Raw genomic sequence first — 27,356 nt, 5'->3', positions numbered from 1 at the left:
CTTCTTGGCGCGGCAACAATATGCAGCGGTCACGTGCCCGTAGCTTTCCCTTCATAGCCATAGTATGCATATGGCTTACAAGTTTATACGGCCGATAAAACTACTATCCTTACTTCGTATAGCTGTCCACTAATTTGCTATCGCAATCGATGCTTCACCACTCGGGCGAAACTGCAACTTTTATTTATTTATTTATTTATTTATTTATTTATTTATTTATTTATTTATTTATTTATTTCTACCATAAGCCTTCTCCAGATCTTATAGGAGTGGGAGAAAAGTAGACACTACTTGCGAACAAAATACCAGTTGCAGTAAGGATTTCAATTGCTTGTTGACAAAGTCAACAAGCAATTGAAATCCTTTGTCAATTGTCAACAAGTTGTTGACAATTGACAAAGTTTAAAGCATTGCCCATATATGAGTGGCCCGCTGGAAGCCGCTTGTAACGCTTTCGAGCACTTGCTAAGCAATTTTTACACAGAAAGTAATTTCTCCACACACATCTTACTTCGCCATGACGTAGGCCATATTGTCCCTTTGCCCACCTCCCTCTATTTTCGCTAAATTTGATTTCGGTGTCATTCGCATTTATCCCTGGGCAGCAAAATAAATTCTACGTGGTTCGTAAATCGCACTCATAACGCTGTGGAACAGGTGCATGCATAATTCATGGCTCAGGCAGTAATTAAGCCACACACTTTGAACTTCCAAGTCACTGCCGGGTTATCAGCAATGAACGGGCCGATCAAGCTGCTCGTTCAGCCCATACTAAGGACCACCACGTACCAATTCCCCTTTCTAGAACTGACGCAGCACGGAAACTCCGCTTGCTTGCTTGGCATTGCAGCACGTCGCAATCGAATGAGTCGCATTCAAGAAATTCTCGACTGTACTCCCTTGATCCCACATTCAGTCTTCGAGACCCATCAAGGTTTCGCCGTGGAGACGCCACGCTTTTGTGTCGACTGTGGTTGGGCGTTACCTTTACCAAAGCCTATGCGTTCCGCATAGGGATGACCGACACCGCAACCTGTGACCACTGCGGCCACGAAGAATCAATTGGCCATATTTTGTGTGACTGCCCGTAGTGCAGTCCACAGAGGGAATGCCTTCGCCACGAACTTGACCAGCTGGGCGACCAACCCATCGAGAGGACCTAACGTCACAAAAGAAGGCCGTGCAAGCGCTATTGCACTTTTTGCGATTTACCGGCCTTTGTGAACGTCTCTAACTGGAACGCCTTGTGTGTGTGTCTCCGTGTGTGCGTGTTTTTCTTTGTTTTTTCAACACCTTCCTCTCTGTCCTCTTTCTAACCCCATATCTCCCATCCCCAGTGTAGGGTAGCAAACCGGAGACTGATATCTGGTTAACGTCCCTGTCTTTCCTCTTCATCTCGCTCTCTCTCTCTCTCTCTCTCTCTCTCTTGAACTTCGCCTACACATCACCCGTACATGATCTGTCAGCGCAACAACAGATAAAGACGAAAAAGAATGGAAGATCACAGGCGCTGTCTATCAATTGAAGCTTTAATGCAAACACGTGGCCAACAAATACCAGGCGGGTTGCACCAAAGCGGGAACACCGAAACTGAAACCAACACCTTGTAGAACAGCGCCACAGACATCACGTGTGATTAAACCTGATATAAACAATTAAATTAAACAATTAAATGCTTAAGAATTCGTGCGCGTGCTTGCAGATGCGAAAAGCCTCAGTTCTAGCTGTATATCGCGCGTCCGCTGCCCTCGGCGCCTCACAATGATATAGCGGTACTATCGGAAAGCGTTACGCAACGACAATCGCCACCGTGGCTAGACAGAATAGAGATGGGTGTGTCCTGTGACGTTTACCGTTTTAGTTTTAGTTTTCCCGCTTTGGTGCAATCCGTGTTGTATATATCGGCCAAGTGCTTGCATTAAAGCTTCAACTGAAAGGCGGCGCCTGTGATCGTATCTTCTTTGTCTGTCGTTACGCTAACAGATCATGGACATGTTTCAACTCGCCCAGTCCTCGCTACTTGCACCGTACGTCACACGCGACCTGTCCTTCATCACTGTTACGTCTGCAAGGTAAGGTCTACGCTAAACAGGTCTCTTCGCTGTGGAGGCGTTCGACCGTACTTATATATGTTCGGAACATCACGGCAATGGAAACGCCTACGGCGATAATTTGCGCGGAGTGTCCATGTAATTGATATCGCAATGAAAAAGAAATAAGAAACGAGGGCTCAGTAATTATTTGCAGCGCTTCGTTTTAGGCGAGAAACGTCAAAGTTTCTCCACACATTGCACTTCACGTTACCCCCATTTCTACCCAATATAAACTTGGTGGAACATGGACTTATCTCGGGACATTGGCAAGCATAGCTGATCACGATCGTATAACGCTGTCCAAGTCTTGGTTAGGAAAATTTTCGTAGGATGTGTAGTCAATCCATATGCGCTTCCCTTGGCACAGATATTTTCCATAGCATTCCTCCCCCCTCCCCATTTTCATTGAATTTTATCTTGGTAGTGTTTGTAGTTCTGTGAAGGCAACGGGCTAAATTCTGGGTCCCTCGTGAAACACACTCATAATGCTGCGGAGCGCTTGCATAACTAATTTATTGCAAAGGCCGCAGTTAACCCACTCACATTGAACTTTGCCTACACTTCGCCCATAACCTGGTCCTTACTTTCGCCATAGAAAAATATGCCTCGTTTAGTTCACAGAAACCACTGGGCAAACCTTACGTAACTCGTAGAAATACTAAATGCACAAGGGTTCACTAATTCTTTGTAACGTTGCCAATAAAGCGAGAAATGTGAAATTTCACGACACATCTTACGTACTATGCAGCCCCATTTCTCTCAACTGTAAACTTGATGTAACGAAGAGTTTTGTCGTGACACTAGAAAACACAGCTTCATGGCGGCGGCAACGCGTGGCACTTTTGAACGCTCGCATAAGAAATTGTTGCGCGAAAGCTGTATTTCATCCACACGCATGCTTCGCCCACAGAAATTGCATTAGCGGTTCTCCCAACCACATCCTAAGCTCGATCTTGGTGGCGCTTGTAGTTATGCCAGGGCAGCGTGCTGAACTCAACGCCGCTCCTGTAGCCTTGCGGGTCATTTCCGCCAAGAACGAACTTCACAAAAGAAAAGGTTCGCTGTATAGGAAAATAAAAAAAAATGGCTGTGGCTTAGGTAAGGTTAAGCCCAGGATGCGAAGCATACTAGCCTTTATTTTAGTTGTTGAACCACTGTTTAGCCTGGTGAACTGCTGTTGCTTGGCTATATTTGGTTCGGCTAGACGAAGAAACAACTCATGCATTACTGCTTCGCCTTCAAGAGTGGAACACGACAGCGTTCCCGTCGACCCGCCAAGGGGTGTAAGACAATGGGCTACAGGGCAGCGACTACGCGCCCCGCATTGGACGCGGTGAGCGTCGAGCAAAGCAGCGTTCGGCGCGGCAACGAAATGTGCGCCTGAGCAAGAGACGCACGCCTTAGAAACAGCTCGTTTCTAAGGCAACACCGCATTCACTAGAGGCGCTTTTGTACCGCTATGAAGCATCGTACTCGTGGCTCAGTGGTAGCGTCTCCGTCCCACACTCCGGAGACCCTGGTTCGATTCCCACCCAGCCCGTCTTGCAAGAGTTGAGCCAAAGCCACTTCTCCTCTGTCGTGACGTCACGGTGTCACGTGGTTTCATGGCGACACCGCCGCGCCTGAGGAGCTGGGTTGAGCTCTCGTAATATGCTTCGCATAAAAGGAGTCACTGCCACAACGAGAAGCCTGCAGAATGTATTTACTTGCATCTGTTCACGGCGTCTCCTCGGTTACTGGCAGAGCGTTGCACCAACAAGCCCCAAATTAAGAGGCTATGACGAGACTGGAAGCAACGGCATCGCTGGTGTCTGCGCACTTATTTCGGCGCCGTTGGCATCGCGAGCTCACCCAGCGGGCTCTCTTTCCGTGCCCCGACGCGCCCATGTACCTGTCAGCCTTCTTCTCGGCCATCCGTGCGGAAGCAGGACTGGTCGACTTGGGAGCGAGAATGGAAAACCGCGATCCAAAACCTGCGAGAGAAGTGACAGCTAAAAAAAAAAACTCCTTTCGTGGGAATTCATGCGACGCGAACCGCTCATCGGGGTCTCGCAGCAACCTGACGCTACAGCTTAAGGATAGCTTGCGTTAAATAAATAAATAAAGAAACAAATAAATAAATAAATAAATAAATAATCGAGAAGCTGGACTTTCTTGATTGACCGCTCACCTGTTGGTTGACACTCGTGCATTAGAGTCCAAGAGTGGTTGTCGGTGTCCAAGATCTGCCGAAACTGGTCCCCTTTGTAGGAAACATGAAAATGAATGCGGTCAGCATACTGGTGTCGAATCGTCTTTTTTTTTAAATATAAGCGGACTAAAGAGCTACACCAAGTCAATTATTTGTTCCATTCAGTTGTTATTCATTTATCTGATCATTACCATGCGCTCCTTAATTTTTTTTTGTTTGCCTAGCATACAGATGTCGGAGTCGCTGAGATACTCCTCACCTCAATCTCTCCACAGCAGTGTAAACGTTTGTTTGTTCCTTGATAACAATTAAGTTGAAAATAAAAACTTATAATCCGGTTCGAACACTCACAACAATTTAGCTGTCTTTCTTAAGAAGCATAAAGCTCACAAATGGGGTTCAGCAATATATACTTCTTTGTAGATACTTTCTTTAAAAATAGCCTCATACAGACGACATGCACGGAGCAAGATTCTGTCTTCGGAAATAGGCTATAACTTGCACTGATAGGGTGCCTAAAAATGACACTCACTAATTGGCTGTTGTAAGCTGACAGTTGCTTAAGTTCGTAGCCCACAATTTGAAATGCATCTAGGTCAATTTCGTTCGAGTGGTCGACCGCGACTCACCTCTTCTAGATGGCCCCCGTTGTATCTCGTCTGGTTGAAATTTGCTAGTGACATCCCTGAAGTTCTTAGAACAGGCGCTGAGCGAAAAGAGAGTGCGTACGTTAGCACTGTGACAAAAAAACAAGCAACGCTGAGAACTCTCACGCACGTTCTTTGCTGTCGTTATTGTTTAAAATATTGCTGCTGATAAGAGAGAAGGCAGGAATCGTTGTCTGAGAAAACTAAAAGTGAACAAAAAGGATAAGAGTTTAAGGCTTGAAATGTTACACGATGGGTGCGGGATTTCCTTGTGGTCGGAAGACAGCTTACCTCATTTGATTTGTAGATTATTATGAACCCCACATATATCAACTGTTTGGCATGAGGACTACTTGAACAATGGCATCCGTGTGCTACGCGCATAATAGTACTCCTATTGCGCAGTGGGCATGAACTCCTTTTACTTAACAACCGGTGCATATGAGACGCTCATCCTGTTGATGTTGTTGTTTTCCTTGTTTACATTTACACTTTTTTTTACTATACCGAGGCCATAAAGTTATCCTTTATTTAAATTAAAGTTATATTCATTCTTTCATGTGGACTTAGTATGTTTATGTGTTTGCGGTATGTGTGTGCGCTTTTACGAGGAAATCTGTAGTCTCAATTTCATAATCAGGCAATTGGCACAGCCGGCTCCAATGTAGCCTGTCTTCCCATTTTGTCTGCACTTGTAAAACAACAGAAATGAGGATGCAGTGGGGGTCATCGCTTTAATTTTGACAATTTCCAGTTCTTTAACTTGCACTAACTTGCATCTAAGTCAATGAGCGCCTTGTTCTTTTTTCACCACCGCGCAGGCAAGTGGTCGCTTCGGTCAAACTTCAATCCCATGACCCCGCGATCAGCTCGATTGCGCCATATCTACTGACCAACCGAAGCAGGTAAAGCCGAAACTTAAACAGGTTACGCGAGTGATGACTGTGTAGCCTGCGGACCTACAGCTCCATTCATGGCCCCCTCATTGTATACCAGTATATGTACTAGCGTTGCGAAAATATATACGCTCCTGCGTATTTTCGTAAATACGCTCCTGCGTAAACCAGAAATGCGTGTCGTCAGCGGCATTCGCAAAGCGAGGGAAAATCGCTTACCATCTCGTTCGAATGGTCGCGCCAGAAGGTACCGCTATAGTATGAAGCACGTTTCAATGAAACGCATTTAGATTTAATCCGATGGGAGGCCACGGATGCTGCATCCAAGCGATAGTACAAAACAATGCCCACTGCCGAATTCCATGGCAAAGTGAAATTTATCGCGATCGATCGGGGTTTTGCCGGGAAAGTCTGCCGCCAACGTAGTGCGCTCGGTGTACGTTACGTCAACTGTGGATGGGATAAAAGTTGCCGAATTTTCGCTTCAACTTAATGTTTTTTTCGTGCATCATCCCCGACGAGAATTATTCAGAAAATATTTTTTTAATACTTAGGATTTTTTGTATAGTGACTATTACATTCGACACCCGAAGCGAATATGACAATATTCAATCCTTTATTCGAAAATTTTGAAAATTCGCCCGTTAAGCCTTATACTATTCAAGTGCGGTATTCATCATCAAAATCATCATCAGCAGCAGCAGGAGTAGCAGTGACAGCAGCATATTTAAGTACACTGCAGGGAACGAGGACCCTCTCCCATAAATATATTCGGTTACATCTCTCCTGCGCCAGATAAGCCCCCATCTACGCCAGTTAATTTTATAAAGTTACCACACCCCACAGTTCTTTGCCGCCCCTGACTGCGTTTCCTTTCTCTCGGCACCCATTTTGCTATATTCAAATTGATAATAATATTTGGGGTTTTACGTGCCAAAACCACTTTCTGATTATGAGGCACGCCGTAGTGGAGGACTCCGGAAATTTTGACCACCTGGGGTTCTTTAACGTGCACCTAAATCTAAGCACACGGGTGTTTTCGCATTTCGCCCCCATCGAAATGCGGCCGCCGTGGCCGGGATTCGATCCCGCGACCTCGTGCTCAGCAGCCCAACACCATAGCCACTGAGCAACCACGGCGGGTATATTCAAATTGACTACCACCGCTCTTTGCAAGTTATGTCAGGCAACTAGAGCGATGCTCTCGCACATGTTGTGGGAGTGTCCTGTCATAGCAGCTAAAAGGGCAGTAGCTCCGGAGGACTCGAATTCCCTCGCGGGAGACCTGAACCTGGGTTGTTAAACCTTGCCGGATTTCCAATAAAGTTGTTTCCATCCATCTATACCACCGGTTATGTGTTAACGGATTACAACACCTGTCCAACCATATATATCAATGGATTATAATGTGGTTATGTGTTCTGGTGGTGGTGTTTTTTTCCTTATTCGCCTGTGAGTCTAAGCATCGTGTCAATAACTTTCCTTTCCGTCGCTCGTTGCGCGATTCTTGAACTACTTCCTTCCAAATCTTCTTGTTATCCTGTTCACGCAGAGCAACTGCTCTGCCACAAAGAATGCAGGACGTGTGTTTCATAATGATAACGTGCAGCTGTCAACGAAATAAGGCGCTCACTCGCTCCTTGTGCGCATGACCACAGTTCTGTTCGCCGGGAAAAATATCCACGACTTGCATCCGCCAGCGCCTTCCGGATATATCATCATTTCCATCCATTCCTTCCCGGCAAACTGCAAGTGGCACAATGCGGTTAGAAAATAAATAAATAAATAAATAAATAAATAAATAAATAAATAAATAAATAAATAAATAAATAAATAAATAAATAAATGTCAGCAATTACTGATCCCCCCCCAAAAAAGAAACACGAACGTTTGTGTCTGTTTTAGCCAATTCCCTTTTGTTCGCCTGTGTCATGCGAAAACTGCCGCGCGACTGGCCGCTCGAGGCACTTTGCGTGCATTCACGGGCTTCTTTCACGCCCGGAAAAAACTTCTTTGCAGCACGTATTGAGCAACGGAAAGCGGTATCGAGAGCTTTTCATGTTGCTCTACAATTTTCTCATCGTCATCTTTCATCTAATTATACTGATTGAGAAGTTGACTAAACAATTATGCAATTAGGCGGAATACAAAAATAAAGAAAGACTGAGCTTCTCCAAGCGAAGGCAAACAACATTACCTTGTTTCAGTCCAGCTACGTGGCACTTGCATATTTTTAAATCTTATGGTGCATGATATAGTTGGGGACACCCAGTACAGGAATGACGTTAGTGCGCGTATCGGCCTAAACTTCGTCCTTCTGGCTTCAAACGGCTTTGCGAATCCGTAAATTCTTTTCGACAAGATATTGCGTTACATAAACGCTACAATTCGGCAATGATTACTGCGCGTGCGCAGAAACTTTTCTGCCTTCACGCGTCTAGATCTAATGCGATTGCTTGGAAACTGAGAAATGCCAATTGTAATAAGTACAGCCACAAGAACATCTCAAACCCGCTGTGGTATACGTTTAGTGGCTATGCCGTTGCGCTTCTTAGCTCGGGATCGCGAGGTCGCGTTTGCAAAAGAAAAAGAAAAATGCAAAAGAAATGCCCGTATGATTAGATTTATGTGCCCGTTAAAGAATTTCCGCGTAGTCCAAATTATTCAGGAGTCTCCCACTACGGCGTGCCTCATTTATATCATACCACGGTTTCGTCACGTAGAAAACCCAAGAATTTCGCCGTTCTTTTAAGAACGTCTGAAACCGTAAGCACGAAGACCGTGGGACAAGCCACCGGGTGAAGGCGGTAAGGAGACTCGTTCAGAGCAGCAACGCGCATGTGATACGTGACACATCCGATACGGAAGAAAGTCCAGACATATTCGAACTTTTGTGTGTCGACACTGGCTTGTTTTCTTAGCGCTTTTCGCGTACTACAGAGACATTAAAACACCACGAACCTAACGTGCATAGAGCCCCAAGTTTGCGGAATTCGGTGGAAAGACGACGTTTACCTTTGCCCAGTTCAAGTTTCCCGACGCCTCCAAGGCCTTGCATTTGGGCATCGCTCTGCTACCTCCTCGTACCCATGGGTTGGTATAGGAGTGGAAGCTACTGTTGATCAGCCGGGCTGCTTGGGCGACGTGGGCGAGGAGGAAGGGGACGAGTGCCCAGAAGGCGGCCACCATGTCGATTGTTGTCGTGGGCGCCCTTTCTCGGAGAAGAGCGTGTAGGTGCGGCCACCACTGCAAGCAGATGTCACGGTACATCACGAGTGGAACAACTCAGTGCACGTGACGGACACGAAGGGAAATGTAACATCTGGACATTTCAACAACTCCTGTAGTCGATGACATCCTATAGGAATGCAGTGGCGAGTCCACTGCTGACCAACTGAAAAAAAAAATGTGTGTACGTGTGCCAGCCAATTAGTAGTAGTAGTAGTAGTAGTAGTAGTAGTAGTAGTAGTAGTAGTAGTAGTAGTAGTAGTAGTAGTAGTAGAATATTTTATTTAGGTGTACCCATAGAGTGGAATCCTTAGTCCGTGGTCCCCTTCGCGGTTGCAATCCTGTTGGACCGGTCGATCAGTTTTCGCTGGCCGTGTAATACTGTGCTGGAAAGAATAGCTTCCTAGTGGGAAAGGGGGAGGGTACGGTAGGCTGGGTAGGTGGTTTGGCGCTCTTCCACGCGCAATGGCAAAGGTTTGCGTGTCTTCCGCAGATGGGAGTTGTGCCGAAGCGCGAGGCTGGGGAACATTAGCTTGGAGCTGGCGCCATGTACTACGAGTTCGCACATTTATTTGTGTGACATGACGGAGGAGGCAAGCTTCTTTCAATACCGGCGCCTTCTCAAGAACTGTTATTTGGGTACCCGCCGCGGTTGCTTAGTGGCTATGGTGTTGGGCTGCTAAGCACGAAGTCGCGGGATCGAATGCCGGCCACGGCGGCCGCATTTCAATGGGGGCAAAATGCGAAAACACCCGTGCACTTAGATTTAGGTGCATGTTGAAGAATCTCAGGTGGTCCAAACTTCCGGAGTCCTTCACTACGGCGTGCCTCATAATCAAATTGTGGTTTTGGCACTTAAAACCACATAATTAAACTTTTGAGCTGTTATTTGGAGTCCGGGTGCGCTACGTAGGGCAGATGCAGTGCGGTCTTGTGGGCGCGGCGCTTGTACTGTAGTGCATGGTTTTCATCAAGTGGTATGTCATCGGTCGATCATTTTGGGCATATCACTTTCGGTGGACGCTGATTGGCTAAGCCAGCGGGTGCAACAGCCGTCCTTCACTTGAAGTACTCCACAACACGCAATTAAACACCACTCCCTCATGGCGCCAAGCCAAAACACGCTGTATATGTCTGCACAGTCTACCTACACTGTCTTTATATTGAACAGGAAGATTCCTCGTACCCTGTCCACAGACGCCTTCTGCCGTAGAAGGTGTTCTGTGGTAGAGCTGGGATGAGCTCACGCATGCGCAGTTGGCTCGGTGCGGCCGCCCTATAGCTGCCGCAGCGGAACGAGAGCTATATGTCTCCCCGCGCTATAACGAATGGCGGATTACGGAATGCTATAACTATTTTGGCTCATGGCCGCCGTAGCGATTGTGTGTCGAACCCCCGTCCTCGTGCACAAAAGCAGGATCCCATATCCAATAAACCACCGCAGCTGGCGAACGTTTTAGGTCGCTGAAAGGCGGTAAGACCACGTCATCGCATGCAGAAGCTCTCTTGACCGACTGAAAGGCGCGCCCACGGCGGCTGTTTCTCATTGTCATTCTAATGCGAAATATCGTTGGGCTCACACCAGGTACGTTGCGGTAGGTTCCCATCTCACATTTCTTTCGGACGTCTAATAAAAACAAAATTCAAGTGTCCCATCGGGAGAGCAAACCTCTTTATCAGCACAACAGATCGATGCTCTAGCGATTAGGTCCCACGCATGCTTACCACATGCTGCGTTTTTTGCAGACGCTGCAGTATAGGCTGCACCACCTTCGAAATCGGCCCGCATTTTCTAGTCTGTTGTGCCATCACCACAAGCCCGGATTCCGAATCTGCAAGATGCAGAATCTATCCTGCGAGCGCCCTAATTCTCCCTTCACAAGTCAAGATGCTGAGCCGTCAGGCAGCGGGATCCTGCGGGAGAAGCCTCGGCGAGCAGCAGGTTTGGACGTGTCCGCGAGTACCAGACAGCCCGGCGCCGCACCTCCTCTTGCATGGAGGTCACCACGCGCGCGAACTTTGAACCGGGTGGCCAGCGCGGTCGCTGGTTGGACCCCTCGGACGACCGTCGTGTGCTGACTTTGTATTGGGCCGTTTGAGTGACAATGGTTCTCGGGGATTATAAAAGCAGCAACGCGCTGCCTGAAAAACAGGATCCGCCGACCCACCGGGAGGCAGTGTCGCTCCCGACTGGGGTGAGATGTGTCACGCGTTTTCGCCGGACGCCGTCGTGCGGGAACAGTCGCGTTTGTGTGAGCTCTCGGCCCCAGTGCCGATCCGATCTTGTCCTGTACAATGACCTGTATATAATGTATAAAATCCCTTTCGTTATTCTCATCGACGCCTGGCTCGGAGTCTTCGCTACCAACGCTCTGTCACGAAACGGGTGACGAGCGCTACGGGACCACAAAGTCGTAATAGTGGTGCAGCGGTGCAAGTTCGTAACAAGTCCCTTCCGCGGAGAAGCTAGCGGTGACGCTGTGCGGCATTGTACCGCCTTCGGGATGGGCCCAGGTCGTACTGGAGCAGGTACTGACGGTTTTTCTACGTCTGTCTTTTTCTTTTTTTTTGCGGGGGTGCAACAAATCAGTCGCATTACTAATGCCGTCACCGTCATGCGATCGTCGTCGTCATCGTCATGCTGATGTCGACACACACATGCTAACGCCACACACCCAATTGCTTGCCTTGCGTAAATACTCTGTCCAGCCTGGTAACGCTTTGCAAACCTGAAATGATGCTTGATAGCAAAACGTGTCGCGCGTACCTGGATAGGCACAGTTTGTTTCCTTTCTTAATCTTTTCTTCTCTTTCTTTTTTTCATGTGGACTAGGCAAGCGGAATGCTAAGTTCTTAATTGAACCATGTAGAGCAGGAAGTGCGCTTTCGTTACGAAATCTGAGCGAACGCAAGGAAGTGGCGGGCGCTAAATATTATTTACTCAGAGTGACTGGGGAAGAAGAAGAAGTGCAGCGTCCATAGCTTGTGTTTACATCGGCTCCATCTTTTCAAGATGTTTTCGCCGCGATTTTCTGTGCATACCAGCTCTAATTTTGTACCATTCGAACCGTGAGACCACCAGGACTCTGTAGATACCAAGTTATCAGGTGGGACATTTATTTTTCCGGGACTGCGACCACTTTTGTGTTACCATCAAGCCGTCGCCGCGCTAAGGCTAAGCGCGTGCGCCAGGTGCTCGGCCTACCAGGCTACCTGGCACGTTCCCGCGCGTGTCCGTGCGAGCTCTGCTACGACGCACAAGCCCCTGGCCAAATCTGCGAAGCATGGAAGTCCAAGTATGTGGCAAAGATATTTCCCCAGAAGAGTTAACCGCCGAGATGGGCTGGTGTACCGCCCGTTCCCGTCGGTGTACCGCCCGTCGCCCAGACGAGCAGCGGAGCCGAAAACTATCCCAAGACCAGCAACCTAGGACGCAAGACTCTCGCTCTCGCTATAGACCCAGGCAGCAAGTTAGAACTCAGGTTCTCAAGGCCGGGCGCATGCTCCCACTACCAGCAAATGAGATCAAGATCATCGTCAGACCCAAAGGAGCACTCAATATTACCAAGGTCGGCAGCCCTACAGTGACTGCAGCTATTCTTCAAGCAGCGCAACTTAGCTCAGAAGCCAGTCAAAACGACACAATATGCTCGAACAACCAGCAAAACATCATGGTGATCAGCACGCCCAGCCCGCAAAATGCGGACCGGTACGTAAGAATCAAGTCCATCCAAGTCAACGGGGTAACCCACGAGGTCAGCGCGTACGAAGCCGCCCCAGATAATACCACCAAAGGAGTCATCAGAGGCATCCCTCTCACCGATGACGCCAGACAAGTCGATGCTAACATCATAAATGAGCGTAATCCTCTAGCCCTGGCCGCAAAGCGAATCGGTTCCACCACGACCATCGTCATTGCCTTCGACGGACCTGACGTACCATACATGGTTCGGTATGGCGCAACATTAATCCCATGCTCCCTGTACCGCAAACAGATCGACATCTGTTACCACTGCGGCCGTCTCGGGCACCGCATGGACGTTTGCCCGTTCCCTAATAACAAGATCTGCCGGGGCTGCGGAGCTCGCAACCCAGATCAAGATCACCAGTGTACACCCAAGTGCATGTTGTGTGGTGGACCCCACTCCACAGCGGACAAACCTTGTACTGCCAGATACAAAACGCCGTACATTATACGAAGACGCCTCGGAGAACGCCGAGTAGCACGGCATTCAGCCCTTCAGTCAGAAGATTTCCCCTCCATGGAGACCAAGCACCGGTCCCAGTCCCGCTCCCTCTCCAGACCGAGGTCGGACCGAGGTCGGTCCAGATCAAGATCCACGTCGACTCCAGGAGCCAGATATACCTCAGAAAAGGTGAGCTTCGCAGAGGCCTTGACGGGCGTCTCGCGAGAGGGTCACGTAAAATCCCCCCCACTGCCTAAACCCAACAGAGAAAACACAGACATTGAACACCTTAAGAAAGAAAACGCAATTATGCGTGATTTAATCCAAAAGCTTACCCAGGAGGTTCACAGCCTCAAACAACCCAAAACTCAACCCACACCTAACATCCCAGAACCCGCTACCAGCAGCCAAACCGAAGAACTCTCAAGACCAGCCCCGAAAAAGCGAGCCCTCCAAGAAGGAGCTCAGGGCCAAGTACGCTCCGAGGTCAAGGATATGCTCGTGACACTCCAAAGCACGGTGGAAACTTTACAGAATTCTCTAATCGCCCTTATGCACAGAGTCACCACCATGGAAGCTAATATTCAAACCCTTTTCACGCACACCGCTTCCACCGCTCAAACCGTAGCCATGGACACCACAGGAACCGTCGCCGCCACCCTGCCACCTGTGGCATCCCCTATCCTTCATCATGGCCCACACAAAAACTGACACAACATTGTGGCAGTGGAACTGCCGAGGCTACCTCCATAAACAACCCGTTCTCCGTCAACACCTCCGTACTACTGCATGTCAACCCGACGTAATCTTGCTCCAGGAAACGCACAATAATCCGGTCAGCCTTCCAGGATATAACTCTTTCACTGCGAACAACGCTCCGCACGGAGTCTCCACACTCGTTCGAAAAAGAATTACCGCAATCGAACACGACCTGAACGATCGGCGCACCGAACACCTCTTCATTGAGCTCATCCCGCACAGAAAACGAAAGGAAGGAATATTTATCCTCAATATCTACAATACTCCATCTCAACGCCATAGCCGATTTCTAACCCTCTTCAAAAAGGCCCTTAACACCGCAGGCAGCAGCCCCCTTATCATCGGAGGTGACTTCAATCTCCCGCACACAGGATGGGGTTACAGACACAGCTCTGCTGCAGGTCGTAACTTATGGCAAGACTCCCATGATCTCGGGCTTACACTCATTACTGACCCAGCCTTCCCCACTCGCCTCGGCACTTCTACTGAACGAGACACGACACCAGACCTCACTTTCACCAAAAACGCAGACAACGCCCATTGGCGCAACACCCAACACGACCTCGGGAGTGATCACTCTATCATCGAAATTACTCTCCCACACCTACCAGCCGTTATGAGAAGAACAAGGGACTTTACTTGGACGGACTGGGATGCGTTCCGTAAACGCCGTATGACAGCAACGACGGACACTCCCATTACCGACATAGAATCATGGTCATGCGATCTACTGTCTGATACTAAATCGGCCACCCGCATTATCACAACAGACGCCCCGGCTGAGCGCATGGACAGTAGACTCGCTCACCTTATCGAGGCCAAATCATCCATCCTCTCTAGATGGAAGGGACAACGGCTCAATAGGAGACTCAGACGGAAGGTCGCACTTCTCAACAAGGAAATTGAAGCTCACTGCCGCGTTCTAAATCAACAGCAATGGACAGAGCTCTGTCACTCTCTAGACGGGCAACTCCATCACCCCCGATCATGGAAAATCCTAAAACATTTGATTGATAGCACCACCACCCGCTCATATCAACAAGATCGCCTCACCAAGCTTTTATTCACAGAAAGCAAGACGCATGGCCAGGACCACGTTAAGAAGAGCTTATGTCAAAAGTACATCCCATCTGGGTCCACTCAACCTCACGGCCCATACACAGGGACCTCCAACCCTGCCCTTGATGACGACTTCAGCGTGGCAGAGATTCATGCTGCCCTACATAAGCTGAACAGCCGTTCGGCGCCAGGCCCAGATGGTGTTACGAATAAAACACTAAGAAATCTAGATGACCCCTCGGTGCAACAACTCACCGAATACATCAACAACTGCTGGCGCCAGGGATCCATTCCCTCGACATGGAAAACGGCCAAAGTAATTCTCATCCCCAAACCCGGTAAGCCATCTAGCCTCGCCAATCTCCGGCCCATATCGCTAACTTCATGCGTAGGCAAGGTCATGGAGCACGCACTCCTAACCCGTGTAAACACTCACCTCGAAGACACATGCGCTTACCCCCACTCGATAATTGGCTTTAGACAGCATCTTTCCACCCAAGACGCTATGCTCCAACTTCAGCATCAAATCCTAGATGGCAAATCTCGTCACACGAAGGGGATCTTGGGCCTCGACCTCGAGCGCGCCTTCGATAATGTAAGGCACTCCACCATCCTCGAGCGTATCTCCTTGCTCAACCTTGGAGAACGCACTTACAACTACGTAAGAGACTTTCTATCCAGTCGGAAGGCCTTACTGTCGGTCGGAGACATCCGATCGGAGGAACTCTCCCTCGGCAGTACGGGCACACCGCAAGGCTCTGTCATTTCCCCAATACTGTTTAATCTGGTTATGCTTGGATTAGCACAGGAACTACAAAAACTCGACGGCATTGAACACACCATATACGCCGACGACATTACAATCTGGGCTGCAAAGGGCAGTGACGGCCAAATCGAAACTGCCCTACAAGACGCCATTGACATCGTAGAAAATTATCTTGAAGGCACGGGACTCCGCTGTTCCCCTGAAAAGTCGGAGCTTCTCCTATATCGCCCCACACTCCGTGGACGCCCCCCGCGGGGCTCCACGACTAAACGCCAATACGAGGAAATCGAACTCCACTTGAGGGATGGCAGACCCATACCCGTGGTCCCTTGCATCCGCGTTCTTGGTATGACCATAGAAGCCAACGGAGCTAACTCTACGGCTATCTCAAAGATCCTTCTACAGACCGCCAATACATCCAGGCTGCTGAAACGAGTGACCAACCGGCGAGGGGGTATGAAGGAAGAAAGCCTCATCCGCCTTGTCCAATCTTTTATCGTCTGTCACATTACTTACGTTGCGCCGTTTCTCAACTGGTACAAAGCTGAAAAGACTAAACTGGACATCATCATTAGAGGAGCCTATAAGCAGGCCTTAGGACTACCCAACCACACCAGCACGGAACTTCTATTACAATTAGGTATCTATAACACGCTAGACGAGTTAATCGAGGCCCAACGTCGATCTCAACTAGAGCGGCTTACTCTCACGGAAACGGGCCGTAGCATTCTAAACAAGCTTAATATCACCTACCACCGTCAACATGGAGACAAACACCCAATACCACGCGACATTCGGCAATGGATACACGCCGACCCTATTCCGAAAAACATGCACCCAGACTACAACAAAGAACGTAGGAAGGCACGAGCTACTTCCCTCATCAAAGCTTACGCCAACACCGCGGGCGTCACCTTCGTCGACGCAGCTGAATACCAAGATGGACGGCGCTTTGCGGCGGTTACCACAGTAGGCGGCTTGCTCCGACATGCTGCCAGCATCATTACCAAAAATGCCGAGACGGCCGAGGAAGTGGCCATCGCTCTGGCCACTCTTGACCCAGCCTGTCACACTATACTGAGTGATTCTCGCACAGCAGTCAACAACTACATCAAAGGTCGTATTTCTCATCAATCACTCCGTATCTTACGACAAGCCCCGCACTCGCCTGAAAATCAAATCACACTCGTCTGGATCCCAGCACACGCCGGCGTTGTCCACCCGCACCTCACCAACCTCAACGAGGTTACACACTCCGTAGCACGAGGACTAGTCAACCGTGCCGGAGACGGTGCAGGTGCACCCGCAGGACGCGACCGCCTTACAAGGTACAACGACCTTGTAAAGTCATTTTACCTTGCAAGAAGAACCTTTCCCACCCCTCACCGCAAGTTAACAGGGCACAGGCAACCACCCTTCACCTGTTACAGACGAATACATACCCCTCCCTCACACGCTATCACACTATATACCCCGACATCTACCCGAGCCAGACGTGCAAGGTCTGTCAAACTGAATCGGCAACACTCCCTCACATGCTATGGGAGTGCAAACATCAATACCCAGACCTTAATCCCGTGACCCTCTCGTCGAGATGGCACGCCGCCCTGCGCAGCTCCCATCTCGACGACCAACTCTGGGCGACCCAGCAGGCCTACGAAGCGGCGAAGAGGCAAGACCTCGACGTCCCATCGTGGGAGGCCTAGGCCCAGCCGACTGAACTGCTGGTGCTCATTAAAGTTTACTCTCTCTCTCTCTCAGAGTGACTGGAATTAAAACGCTTGACACATTAGCCCGCCGTACTTGCAGCGAATGTCATCATGTTGCACTCATATAATTGAGCAACAATTTTGTGCCAGATGTGCACTTTTTAAACGCTGCTACGCTTTTTTAGTTATTCAATTAGCTAGTTATTTAGTTATTTATTTCGCTCTTTGTCTTTTTTTTTTCATTTAAGCCAGATTGTCTTGGAATGAGAACTTGCTTCGACTAAACAGAGTTACAAAAGTAAGATTGCGAGTTTTATTTTTACTTTCCTTTCTCAGCATTTGCGGGGCAAAGCTAACTATTGAAAAAAAAATGTTTCCACTTATCAAGTCAATTTCTCGCGCAATTTTTACGGACTTCACTGACACAGATATTTGTGAATTACAGTGAAGAATAAATCAAAATTTTCGAGTCTGCTTTTTACACTACACGGGACCCGCGGTGGTAGCGTAGCGACTTTGATGTTTCGCTGCTAAGCCCGAGGTTGCGGGATGTAATCCTGGCCGCGGCGGCCGCATTTTAATGGAGGCGAAATGCAAAAATAACCCGTGTACCGTGCAATGGCTGCACCTTAAAGAACCGCAGATGGTAAAAATTTACCCGGAGTCCCCCACTGCTGCGTCCCTCATAATCATATCGTGGTTCTGGCACGTAAAACTGCAGAATTTAATTTCAACTACACGGGAACGAAAAATTATTTTAGGTAATGTAAGTTTTCCTTAGTTACCTTTTACAAGTGTTATCGTGAGGAGCTTCCTTCTGCCCAGCTCGAAAAATCAACGTACGACCTCACCGCAAATCTTTCTTTTTTGTGTGTACGCTTCTCAAGTCATTAAGTTAAATCGAGAAAGGAAAGACAGTGTTACGTCTCAACACCACAAAGGCGTCAATTGGACGTTTGCCACAAGCCAAACGGCCGCCCATCCATCAGCGCCTATCCAGACGTCAACGCAGCGTGGACGTCTGGTTTCTTGACGGGTCCAAAAAAAGGCCGCCACTCCACCATTACCTGGCAGCCTGAGCTAAGGATGAAAGGTGGGCCCCAATCCTATGCTACCAAACAACGGCGGCGACCTGGCATTCAGAGTTAATTAGACGTTTGCCACGAGGTAAACCGCCATCCAATGCGACCGAACAACGAAAGCGACCTGGGCTTCGCAGTGAACGAGACATTTCCCACGAGGCAAACCACATTACCCATCCATCAGGGCCTATCTAGACATCAACGCAGCATGGACACCGACTCTAGACGGGTCCACAAAAGGCCACCAACCCCACCATTACCTGACAACCGCAAGTAAGGACAAAAGGGGGAGCTCCGTCCAACGCTACCGAACAACGGCGACCTTGGATTCGCAGGTTGTGGTCCTGCCGCTTAATCCATACCATCGGGCTTCGGAGGCTGCGGAGTGTAGCGAGCATGGGCGTGGTATCGCAACGGAGTCGACGATTGTGACTTGCTGCTGGACACTCTTCAGATTCCCCAGTCTACTCGCCTACGGAAGACGGCGGGATAAAAAGCGGAGTCTTTTCAAGCAGTGGACAGATGGTCCTGGCGTGAACTCATACGTTTAACTTGCTCCTGCATGGAGTGGGCTTCCGTAACTGGAGCCGTGCAGCTAAGCTAATGAACCCTTTTTCCTTCATTTTCTACAACCTGACGTAGCCGTCGATGGGCTTGGTGGATTCTTTGCCCTAACGCCACTCTACGCCGCAACAACAGGTTAATAGAGAGGTTTAGCTTGTCCGGTATTCCGGTAAAACGCAGACGGACAGAAACAGTGCTGACAGTAACAGAATGTTTAAGTAGCAGCCGCGAAGAACTATTTGTAGTCTGTGAACTATACATGAGAAATATTTGTGGCTTTGAAGTTTTATATTATAGGCCGCTTATGAAATATTGAAAAGGACGCAGTATACGCTGCCCTTAAATAGACTGACGATGATGTTTTTTTTTCTATTACAGCGGAATATTTTGTCAGAAAGAAGTGCTGCCTTTGGTGCAGCAACTGCGATAGCATCAGTTCGTCCACGACGTTATGGGCACCATTTAACCTCAGTTTGTTAGGCCAGTTGCCAATGATTACTAACTGGCCATGTGCATTAGATAAATCGCGAATTTCTAATTAGCATTCGAGAAAAGTTTCGAGAGATTCATGTTTGTGTGTCGCAGCTGCCACGGAGCACAGTGTTTCCACATACAGGGTGATAATTTTTTTAAAGATTTATGGAATTTTTGAAAATCGCTTGTGGTAGATAGCATAAATCTTGTCCTTGAGCTGGATTATTCGAAGCGGCCGACATTACTAGCACGAGAAATTGAAACTTATAGTCAACTAATTAACAAAAATGCAATAATTAACTCCCTAATTAAAAATTGTATGGCACATATCGCAATTTACGAATTGCAGCTGGTGAGAAATTGCAAGACGTATCCACCTGAAAATGATTGAATGTATCTTCTAGCGCCAGCGCTCCGTCTTGTGATTCGTGTTGTCGCAATGCATTTCTGAAAATTTGTGTTTCCGTAAAAAAAAGATGTTGAAGTCGCCAACGAATAATTGATAAAGTGTACGACTAACCGTCGCAAAGATGAATCAAAGGCAACATTCACAACACCGGAATGAGATATGAGATAAAAGACGGAAATACAAACGATCGGCATCTCATACCGGCATCCTTACCTTGCAGTGTTAGCATGTATAGCCTATGCAAATAAAGCTACAGAGCTTCGAACGGCCTCGCATCAATGCATAGCATGCCGCAGGTGGAGTTCTTTTTCCCAACATGCGCCTTTCGTTGCTTCTTCCCCCGCCTGCACGTGTCAATAATGATTTGTTTTCGTCTTACTGTTCTGTCACCAGCCGACGACGGATATAGCTGCCGTCGCAACGCCTTGCAATATTATTTGCAACCCGTTTTGTGGTTAAACCTTCGCATGAGGTTTCTTTATTCTTTTTTTGCCGAGTTTTCCGTTATTAGTTTATGGAGATCGTGTGCAAAGGACAGCACGGCGCTCACATTTCCTTTGAGAGAGGCTGTGCGTGTAGGATAAAAGCAAAAGAAAGAACTAAAGAAAGATATTTACTCGCTGTTTGAATTTCGTTTGTTGAAGCATCGCGTTGGTCAGATGTGTCGCAAACAGACCGGCGATTTATTCTTCGTTTGTGTTCTTACGACATCTCCTTCGAAGTCCGCATATGTATGTCCAATCTGCCGCGTAGGTTTGCACGTTGATTGTAGTTAGTGTGAAATGTGATTTACTCTATTCCTTTTTCTTTCGTTTTGTTAGGAATACTTTGGAAAAAGTTCAAGATTGTCACAGGAGCTAAAGAAACGCTACCATGGAAACTTACAGAGAGAGAGAGAGAGATCTTTAATCAAAGGAAGGCGGAGGGTGCGGTATAAGTACGTATCTTCCTTGCGTCTCCACTTACAAAAATGTTGCGATACTAACAGCTGGTACCAATTTAACATCCGCATGAATCCTAATGGCGCCTGTCGAATCTGTGCGAATGTACACGTTCAAGAATACGCCGCAACGGCATACAGTGTATTCTATTATAGCGACCGAGTGAGCTCTGCGGAACTCTGCTAGGTGGAAAGGAAAGGAAAGGAAAGGAAAGAAAGAAAGAAAGAAAGAAAGAAAGAAAGAAAGAAAGAAAGAAAGAAAGAAAGAAAGAAAGAAAGAAAGAAAGAAAGAAAGAAAGAAAGAAAGAAAGAAAGAAAGAAAGAAAGAAAGAAAGAAGACGGAGAAAGCCATTTGCACAGCACATTTCTACAACACATCTGTAAAAGGAGGTGGGCAAAAGCTCTACCTAGAGAGAGAGAGAGTGAGTGAGTGAGAGAGACAGCAAGGAGAGGGAAGGCGAGGAGGTCAACCAGACGAGCATCCGGTTTGCTGCTCTACCTGAGAGTGAGGGAAAAGGGGAATAGAAAGAAGGAAAGAGGAAGGAAGCGATGACTGAGTGCAGTGAAGCACCGCAACACCAAAGTGGAGTTCCCTAGCTGGTGATCTGCGTTGATCACATCTGTGACAACCAAAGGGCCAGTGGTCGTTGCGCAAATAGGAGGCTGCGGGTGAGCTATGGGTCTTACTCGAGAGTTGCAAGCACTGGATTAAGAGCATCCAGTGCTTGCACTGCACTTCGCGCTGACGGAGTATGCTACTTGCTGAAAAGTACACGAAGGGTATGTATGAGGGACCGAAGCATCACAACCACTTGCTGGTCTTCTTCAGACAATTTATCGGGAGTCGGCCCTGTGGACTGTACCACCGTGCGCTGTATCCTTTGATGTGACTGAACACGATGGCTCAGTGGCTGGCATGCACGAGGTCGAGGGTTGAATACCGTCCGCTGCAGACGCATTCCGACGGTGGTGGAATGGCAAAAAAAAAAGAAAAGCTTGCGCACAGTGCATTTGGTGCACGTTAAAAACACCAGGTGGTTAAAATATTATTCCGCAGTCCTCTACCAGGTGGCGTCTCGCATACCGCACTTTAATGTTTTTCAACGACACAACTGATCAGGAGCTTACAATACAAGGCCATGAAATACCCCGAGTGGCCGAATACAAATATATCGGGGTATGGATAAACAAAGGGCAGATGTACACGGAGAAGCACGAACAGCCAGTCTCTCATAACAAAAGGGCGAAGAGATGCCGGGATAATGAAACACAGGGCATTGTGGGGGTACAACAGGTATGAAGTACTGATAGGTATTTGGAAAGGAATAATGGTGCCGGGGCTTACTTTCGGGAATGTGGTCCTGTGCTCAAGGGTAGAAGCTCAGTCGAGACTAGAAGTATATCAGAGAGCTGTTGGAAGATTAGCACTAGGTATCCACGGGAAAACCACAAACGAAGCAGTACAGGGGGATATGAGCTTGGCATCTTTCGAAGCACGGTAAGCTCAGAGTAAAATCCTATACGAAAAACGCCGGAGGAAATTGGACGATAACAGGTGGGAAGCTAAGGTATTTAAATACCTATACATATAGAGCTTTGACTCACAATGGCGGAAAAGAACTAGGAAGCTAACCAGTAAGTATGCCAGACACGAAGACGGAGAAGGACAAAGCATTAAACGACAGGTTAAAAACGCGGAAGGTAAAAATTTGATAAATTCAATGGAAAAGAAGCATGGTGTTGAAGTATATCGATACTTTAAAGAGCAGATCAGCAAGGAAGCGCATTACGATAACTCAAGACGCAGTGCTCTATTGTTTGAAGCTAGGTCAGGATGTCTTAGAACGCGCAGCTATGAAAAGAAATTTAACGAAGAAGACACATGTACTGTGTGTGGTAAATCGGTAGAAACAATATAACACCTCATACTAAAATGTGATGGTATCCATCCCGATGTCGATGCGGGCACAGTCACGCTTCCTGAGGCCCTAGGGTTTAGAGATAACAATAGTCATGTAAATAAATATGCGGTGGAAATTAGCAAAAAACGATTGGAAGATTGGTGGCTCAAAAGCAGAGATGTGACACAAGGTTAAAATTGTAGGAAGACGTATTTAAAGAAAATGGAGAATTTTAATAACCTATAAAACAGTTAAAAAAATAAAAAGCTGATCATGGTGGCAACTGCCATCACCCCGTTTCAAAGAGGACGCTCCTACCTCCATCCATCCATCCATTTGAGGAGTAATTGAGAGAAATGGCGGGAAAGCTGTGGCCTAGAAAAGTTTTCAGTTACTTGTACATGAGGAATTTTGACACAAAATGGAGGAAAGAAATGGAAAAGACTGTCAAGCAAATATTTGGACAGCAGCGGGAGAACAAACTAAGAATCGTCGGCTAAGAATAGGTTAAAGAAATAGAGAGGGGTCTGCGGAAAATAGTGATGTAGAAGAAATCAGCACTGGGGACATACATAGCTTACGAGCAGGAAATTGCCAGGGAAAATATCTGCGATAATTCCAAGGGAAGCTCTTTGTTGTTTGAAGCCAGGGCGGAAGTAATGCGGATTAAGACGTTATGCGGTGCTTGTGGAAAGGAAAAGGAAATGGCTGAACACCTGGTACTTTTCTGTAAAGGGCCTCGCCCTGCAGTTCAAAACAAACGGGGTGGGGTTTTTTTCAACGCATTAGGGTTGAGGGACAGTGGAGGCAAGATAGACCTTAAGCGGGTAGAAATAACCAAACGGAGGTTATCTCATTAGTTGCTAAAATCAAGGAAAGGTAGAAATTTCACCCTCCACTAAGTACAAGACATATTACTATAAAAAATATACTATATAGTCACGTCTAGGTGGCATGAACCGCCGCCCGATTTGAAGCGTTCAGCCTTATGCATTGTTATGATTGGGGGTTCAATCCCATCGCTCGTGATCCGTTGTCAAGATTGGAGTCCGGCATGAATTCGAAGGTAGTTGGCCCATGCCGTCGTCCAACTTATCCACGCTGAGGACGTTGATGAAGGGAAGGACTGCGTCGCATCGAGAACGAGAAATATGGGTTTATTTACAGTATTTATATCAGTCTAACATGACTGTTTGAGAAAGTACATCAGTCTAACATGACTGCTTGAGAGAGAGTGTCTTGAGTAGCCGCACAACAGCGGTTTTTAAACACACGGTCCTCTCCCGATACAAGGTGACGCGAACGTTCGTTTAGTCATTTTAAACAGGCCGCCTCTCTCTGGGACGGGTTACACACACACACGCACACACTCAGGTGCGATGGTCCGGAGCCGACGTCAGAGGGGCTTCGTAGAACTCGGAGCCGTTCCGGGTAGCGCGTTGTCTTGCGTCTTGGTCGGTGCATGGGAAGGAGCCTGCGTCGGCGTTCCCGCGTCAACTCCCCCACCCGTAGCAGATCAGGTCGGCGTTGTGCTGTTGTGCACAAAGCCTGCTTCGTCGAACTCCTTCAGGCACAACGGCGAAGAGGCCACAGCGCAACGGTGACGGCTTCAGCACAAAGCCTGCTTCGTCGAACGCATCCTAGCTGAAGCGACGGAGGTGGAGGATACGCGTATTGTTCATGACACGAATTAGTCACGCCGTGGCTAGAGGCTGGCAAAACTTGCACTGCAGCTGGCCGTTCTTAACAGCATCCATCCATCCATGTGCACTTACCCACGCCGCGGCCACTAACCGAACCCACTTATATAGCGGTTTCGATTCCCGGAATGGGCGGCCGAATTTCGACACTGTTGAAACACAACGACGCGAACGAGTGCACTTTCATTACTAATGAGCAGCATTAACGAACCTCGGGAAAATAGACATAATCAGGAGCTCTCCACTTTAAGGCGTCTCACATTTTTCGTGTTGCTCTGCGTGGACGTTAAACCCTGCGGATGCATTAATATTCGTTAATTGAGTTTGCTAATAACGCTAAAGCTGAACTTCATTATACACTGGAAATCATTTATAATCAGTTTAGACACCTGCGTTGCCCGTTTGGAGCTCTCTCAGCGTTTATCCAGCAAAGAAAATGATCAATTGCTAAAGAAAGTTCTACACAAGGCCTAACTTGCCTAAGCGCCGGTAGCCGACGCCATTTCTGGACATTGTGACTTATTGCGCAGTATTTCTGGAAATTTGTCTTTTTCTTCTAAGCTGTAGTAATTTTATGACAAAAGACGTCAAGGTAAGCTTTCTGTTTGTTAACAATAACATCATTAACTATATATCCTTGAAACTATCTATAGACTTGAAATAAATAAGTAAGCTAATAAATAAGTACATACATAAATACGTAATTAAGAAATTAGTTTCGCCATACGGGCCAAGCAATGAATGCGACAGCAACATCTTAGAATATTACAGGAAGTGGGAGTCTCGTAACTGCAGTGGCAGTATGAATTAAGGTAAACGTAAGCTAAGTAAAAACTAGCTGTTCTGCTAGCGGCCCTCTGTTTGAATCATGCCATCGGACAATTTCATATAAGATTATTAACAAACGCCGACGTCTTTCCTAGCAAATTTACCACCACTTTTCTGTGTCGGGTATGTTTCAAAGCAAACCTCTTTCGAGGGCTGATCCCGGAGGTAGTACGCAACCGTGCCAATGAAGTTGCATCATTTTAGGCTTTGAGCAGAGTTATTATTGCGACAGCAATCATATGGAGACTCCAGGCGCATTTCTGCCATCGGCGTGAGGTTCCGTATAAAATTCAAGGGCAACAAAATCGTCGCCGCGCGCCATATGCTGTATGTGCGAGTGAAAGCTTGCGATGGCTCAATCTGGCGTACCCAAGGCAGCAAAGCGGGGAGGAAGCGCGCCGCCTTCCGTCGCTCGAAAAGTTCCGGGAAGAGGGGAGGGAGGGGCGCGCGTTCTACTACGGGCGGCCGCGCCCACCTCGCCGGTACAGTGAACTGAGTACCCCTGAGCTGCTGTATGTTGAAAGCCACCCGCCATGCGCTGTGTTCGCGCTGATGCGAGACGCAGCACGAATGTCAATTCGCTCGCTGCTGCTGCCGTGCTTCTTCACTCTAGCATTCCGACAGCGAGTTTCCCCCGTCATCGAGTGAGATGTGTCCATATTTGCTTGGTGGTGGTGGTACAAACTTTATTTGTCCATATTTGCTTGTGCGCGCGTGACACCATGCTTGGTAATTTAGTTCGTACCCCTACGTTTGCAAGCTTATACAGCCGATACAACTACAATCTCTACTTCGTATAGCTGTCCACTAATTTGTTATCGCAATCGATGATTCGCTTTTCGGGCGAAACTGCGACTTTGTGCTTCGCACTTTTTGCATCAAAGTCTGAGACGATTCAGGATGAAAAGCACGTGCTGTCGGTGTTTTGTTTCATGTCATTTGCTTGGGGGCTGCCATTCTCAAAATTCTGAAAAATAATGTCGTCAAGAATGTAAGACCAGGTATGAGCGACTTTAGTGGTAGAATGGTACGGCGACATAACCTGCATATACCACGCGTAATGTAGCAGGACGTGGCATATAGCATACATTACCTAAACATATGCGAGGGAATGTCGACGACGACGGCGAAAATTCGCTCGGAGTGTCCATATAATTGCTATCGCAATAAAATAAGTAAACGTCGCGTTGCCGCAATCGCCGACATCACAGACGCATTTCAAGAAGATGTACTCCGCATACCCGGCGCCTGTCTTTCACTTCTACGTCCTTGCCAAACAGCGCTTTGCCCTAAAATATTGTAAGATGAGAGTGACGTGCGGGACATGCTCGGCTTCCCGACATCGTTGTGCATATGTCATCGTTAATTGTAAAAAAATGAAAATAGGAGAAACAAAGAATCCGGCAGAACGACGCATATCGACCTTATTGCGATTAGCATCCAAGCAATTGTAGCGACACGCCATATATCGCCGCGGCAGAGATGCCTTATGTATGAGACATGCATGCAGCCGGGTTGCACCCTCGCGCTTGGACTGCGCCATGCAGCGAGATGAATACCTCGTTGCGAGGATCTGAACAGTCCGCCGACCCGTCAGCTAGCACGGCTATGTCGCCCTGCTATACGCGCCACGTCACACACGCGCAGACGCTTTTTATGCATTGTTCATATCGTGAGTGTGTTTCCGCGTTCATTTTTCGCTGATGACAAACGCAAACAAAGCCACATCTGTCGTCTTCTGAACAGCTGCACTGTACGAGAGCCCCGGCCGTCAAGTGTCGTATACGGTGTGATGATTTTTAAGTTTTACAGAATTCTGAACAATCACCTCTGGCAGATAGCATAATTCTAGTCCTTGAGCTGGATGCGGACGTGTATTACATGCCCGAAAAATGCAAACACGTAATCAATGTGTTCGCAAAC

General features: G+C 47.8%; 2 protein-coding genes across 2 annotated transcripts; one reads left to right on the top strand and one right to left on the bottom strand.

The window, feature by feature from the left end:
* Window positions 1-3,788: 3,788 nt before the first annotated feature.
* Window positions 3,789-20,380, bottom strand: LOC135910718 (uncharacterized). Its single transcript, XM_065442761.1, has 6 exons — window positions 20,278-20,380; window positions 8,843-9,073; window positions 7,461-7,573; window positions 4,914-4,990; window positions 4,264-4,335; window positions 3,789-4,066 (listed from the first exon to the last, which is right to left on the bottom strand). The coding sequence occupies exons 2-6, from the start codon at window positions 9,014-9,016 to the stop codon at window positions 3,861-3,863; spliced, it is 642 nt and encodes a 213-aa protein (XP_065298833.1). The 5' UTR covers window positions 9,017-9,073; window positions 20,278-20,380; the 3' UTR covers window positions 3,789-3,860.
* LOC139056084 (uncharacterized) lies at window positions 12,029-15,581 on the top strand. Its single transcript, XM_070533938.1, has 2 exons — window positions 12,029-13,431; window positions 15,072-15,581. The coding sequence occupies exons 1-2, from the start codon at window positions 12,340-12,342 to the stop codon at window positions 15,231-15,233; spliced, it is 1,254 nt and encodes a 417-aa protein (XP_070390039.1). The 5' UTR covers window positions 12,029-12,339; the 3' UTR covers window positions 15,234-15,581.
* Window positions 20,381-27,356: the final 6,976 nt, after the last annotated feature.

Source organism: Dermacentor albipictus, chromosome 2 (assembly GCF_038994185.2).
Source record: "Dermacentor albipictus isolate Rhodes 1998 colony chromosome 2, USDA_Dalb.pri_finalv2, whole genome shotgun sequence".
Classification (NCBI taxonomy): domain Eukaryota; kingdom Metazoa; phylum Arthropoda; class Arachnida; order Ixodida; family Ixodidae; genus Dermacentor; species Dermacentor albipictus.
This window is presented reverse-complemented; position numbering and strand designations above follow the sequence as displayed.

Bases quoted from the DNA above. Each gene is read 5' to 3' on its own strand.
- LOC135910718 (XM_065442761.1), bottom strand. From the start codon at position 9,016: ATGGTGGCCGCCTTCTGGGCACTCGTCCCCTTCCTCCTCGCCCACGTC. The intron at 4,336-4,913 runs GTGAGTCGCGGT...TTTCCTACAAAG, and splicing joins ACGGGGGCCATCTAGAAGAG to GGGACCAGTTTCGGCAGATC. The intron at 4,067-4,263 runs GTGAGCGGTCAA...CTTCTCTCGCAG, and splicing joins GCACGAGTGTCAACCAACAG to GTTTTGGATCGCGGTTTTCC.
- LOC139056084 (XM_070533938.1), top strand. From the start codon at position 12,340: ATGGAAGTCCAAGTATGTGGCAAAGATATTTCCCCAGAAGAGTTAACC. The intron at 13,432-15,071 runs GTGAGCTTCGCA...TTTTATTCACAG, and splicing joins CCAGATATACCTCAGAAAAG to AAAGCAAGACGCATGGCCAG.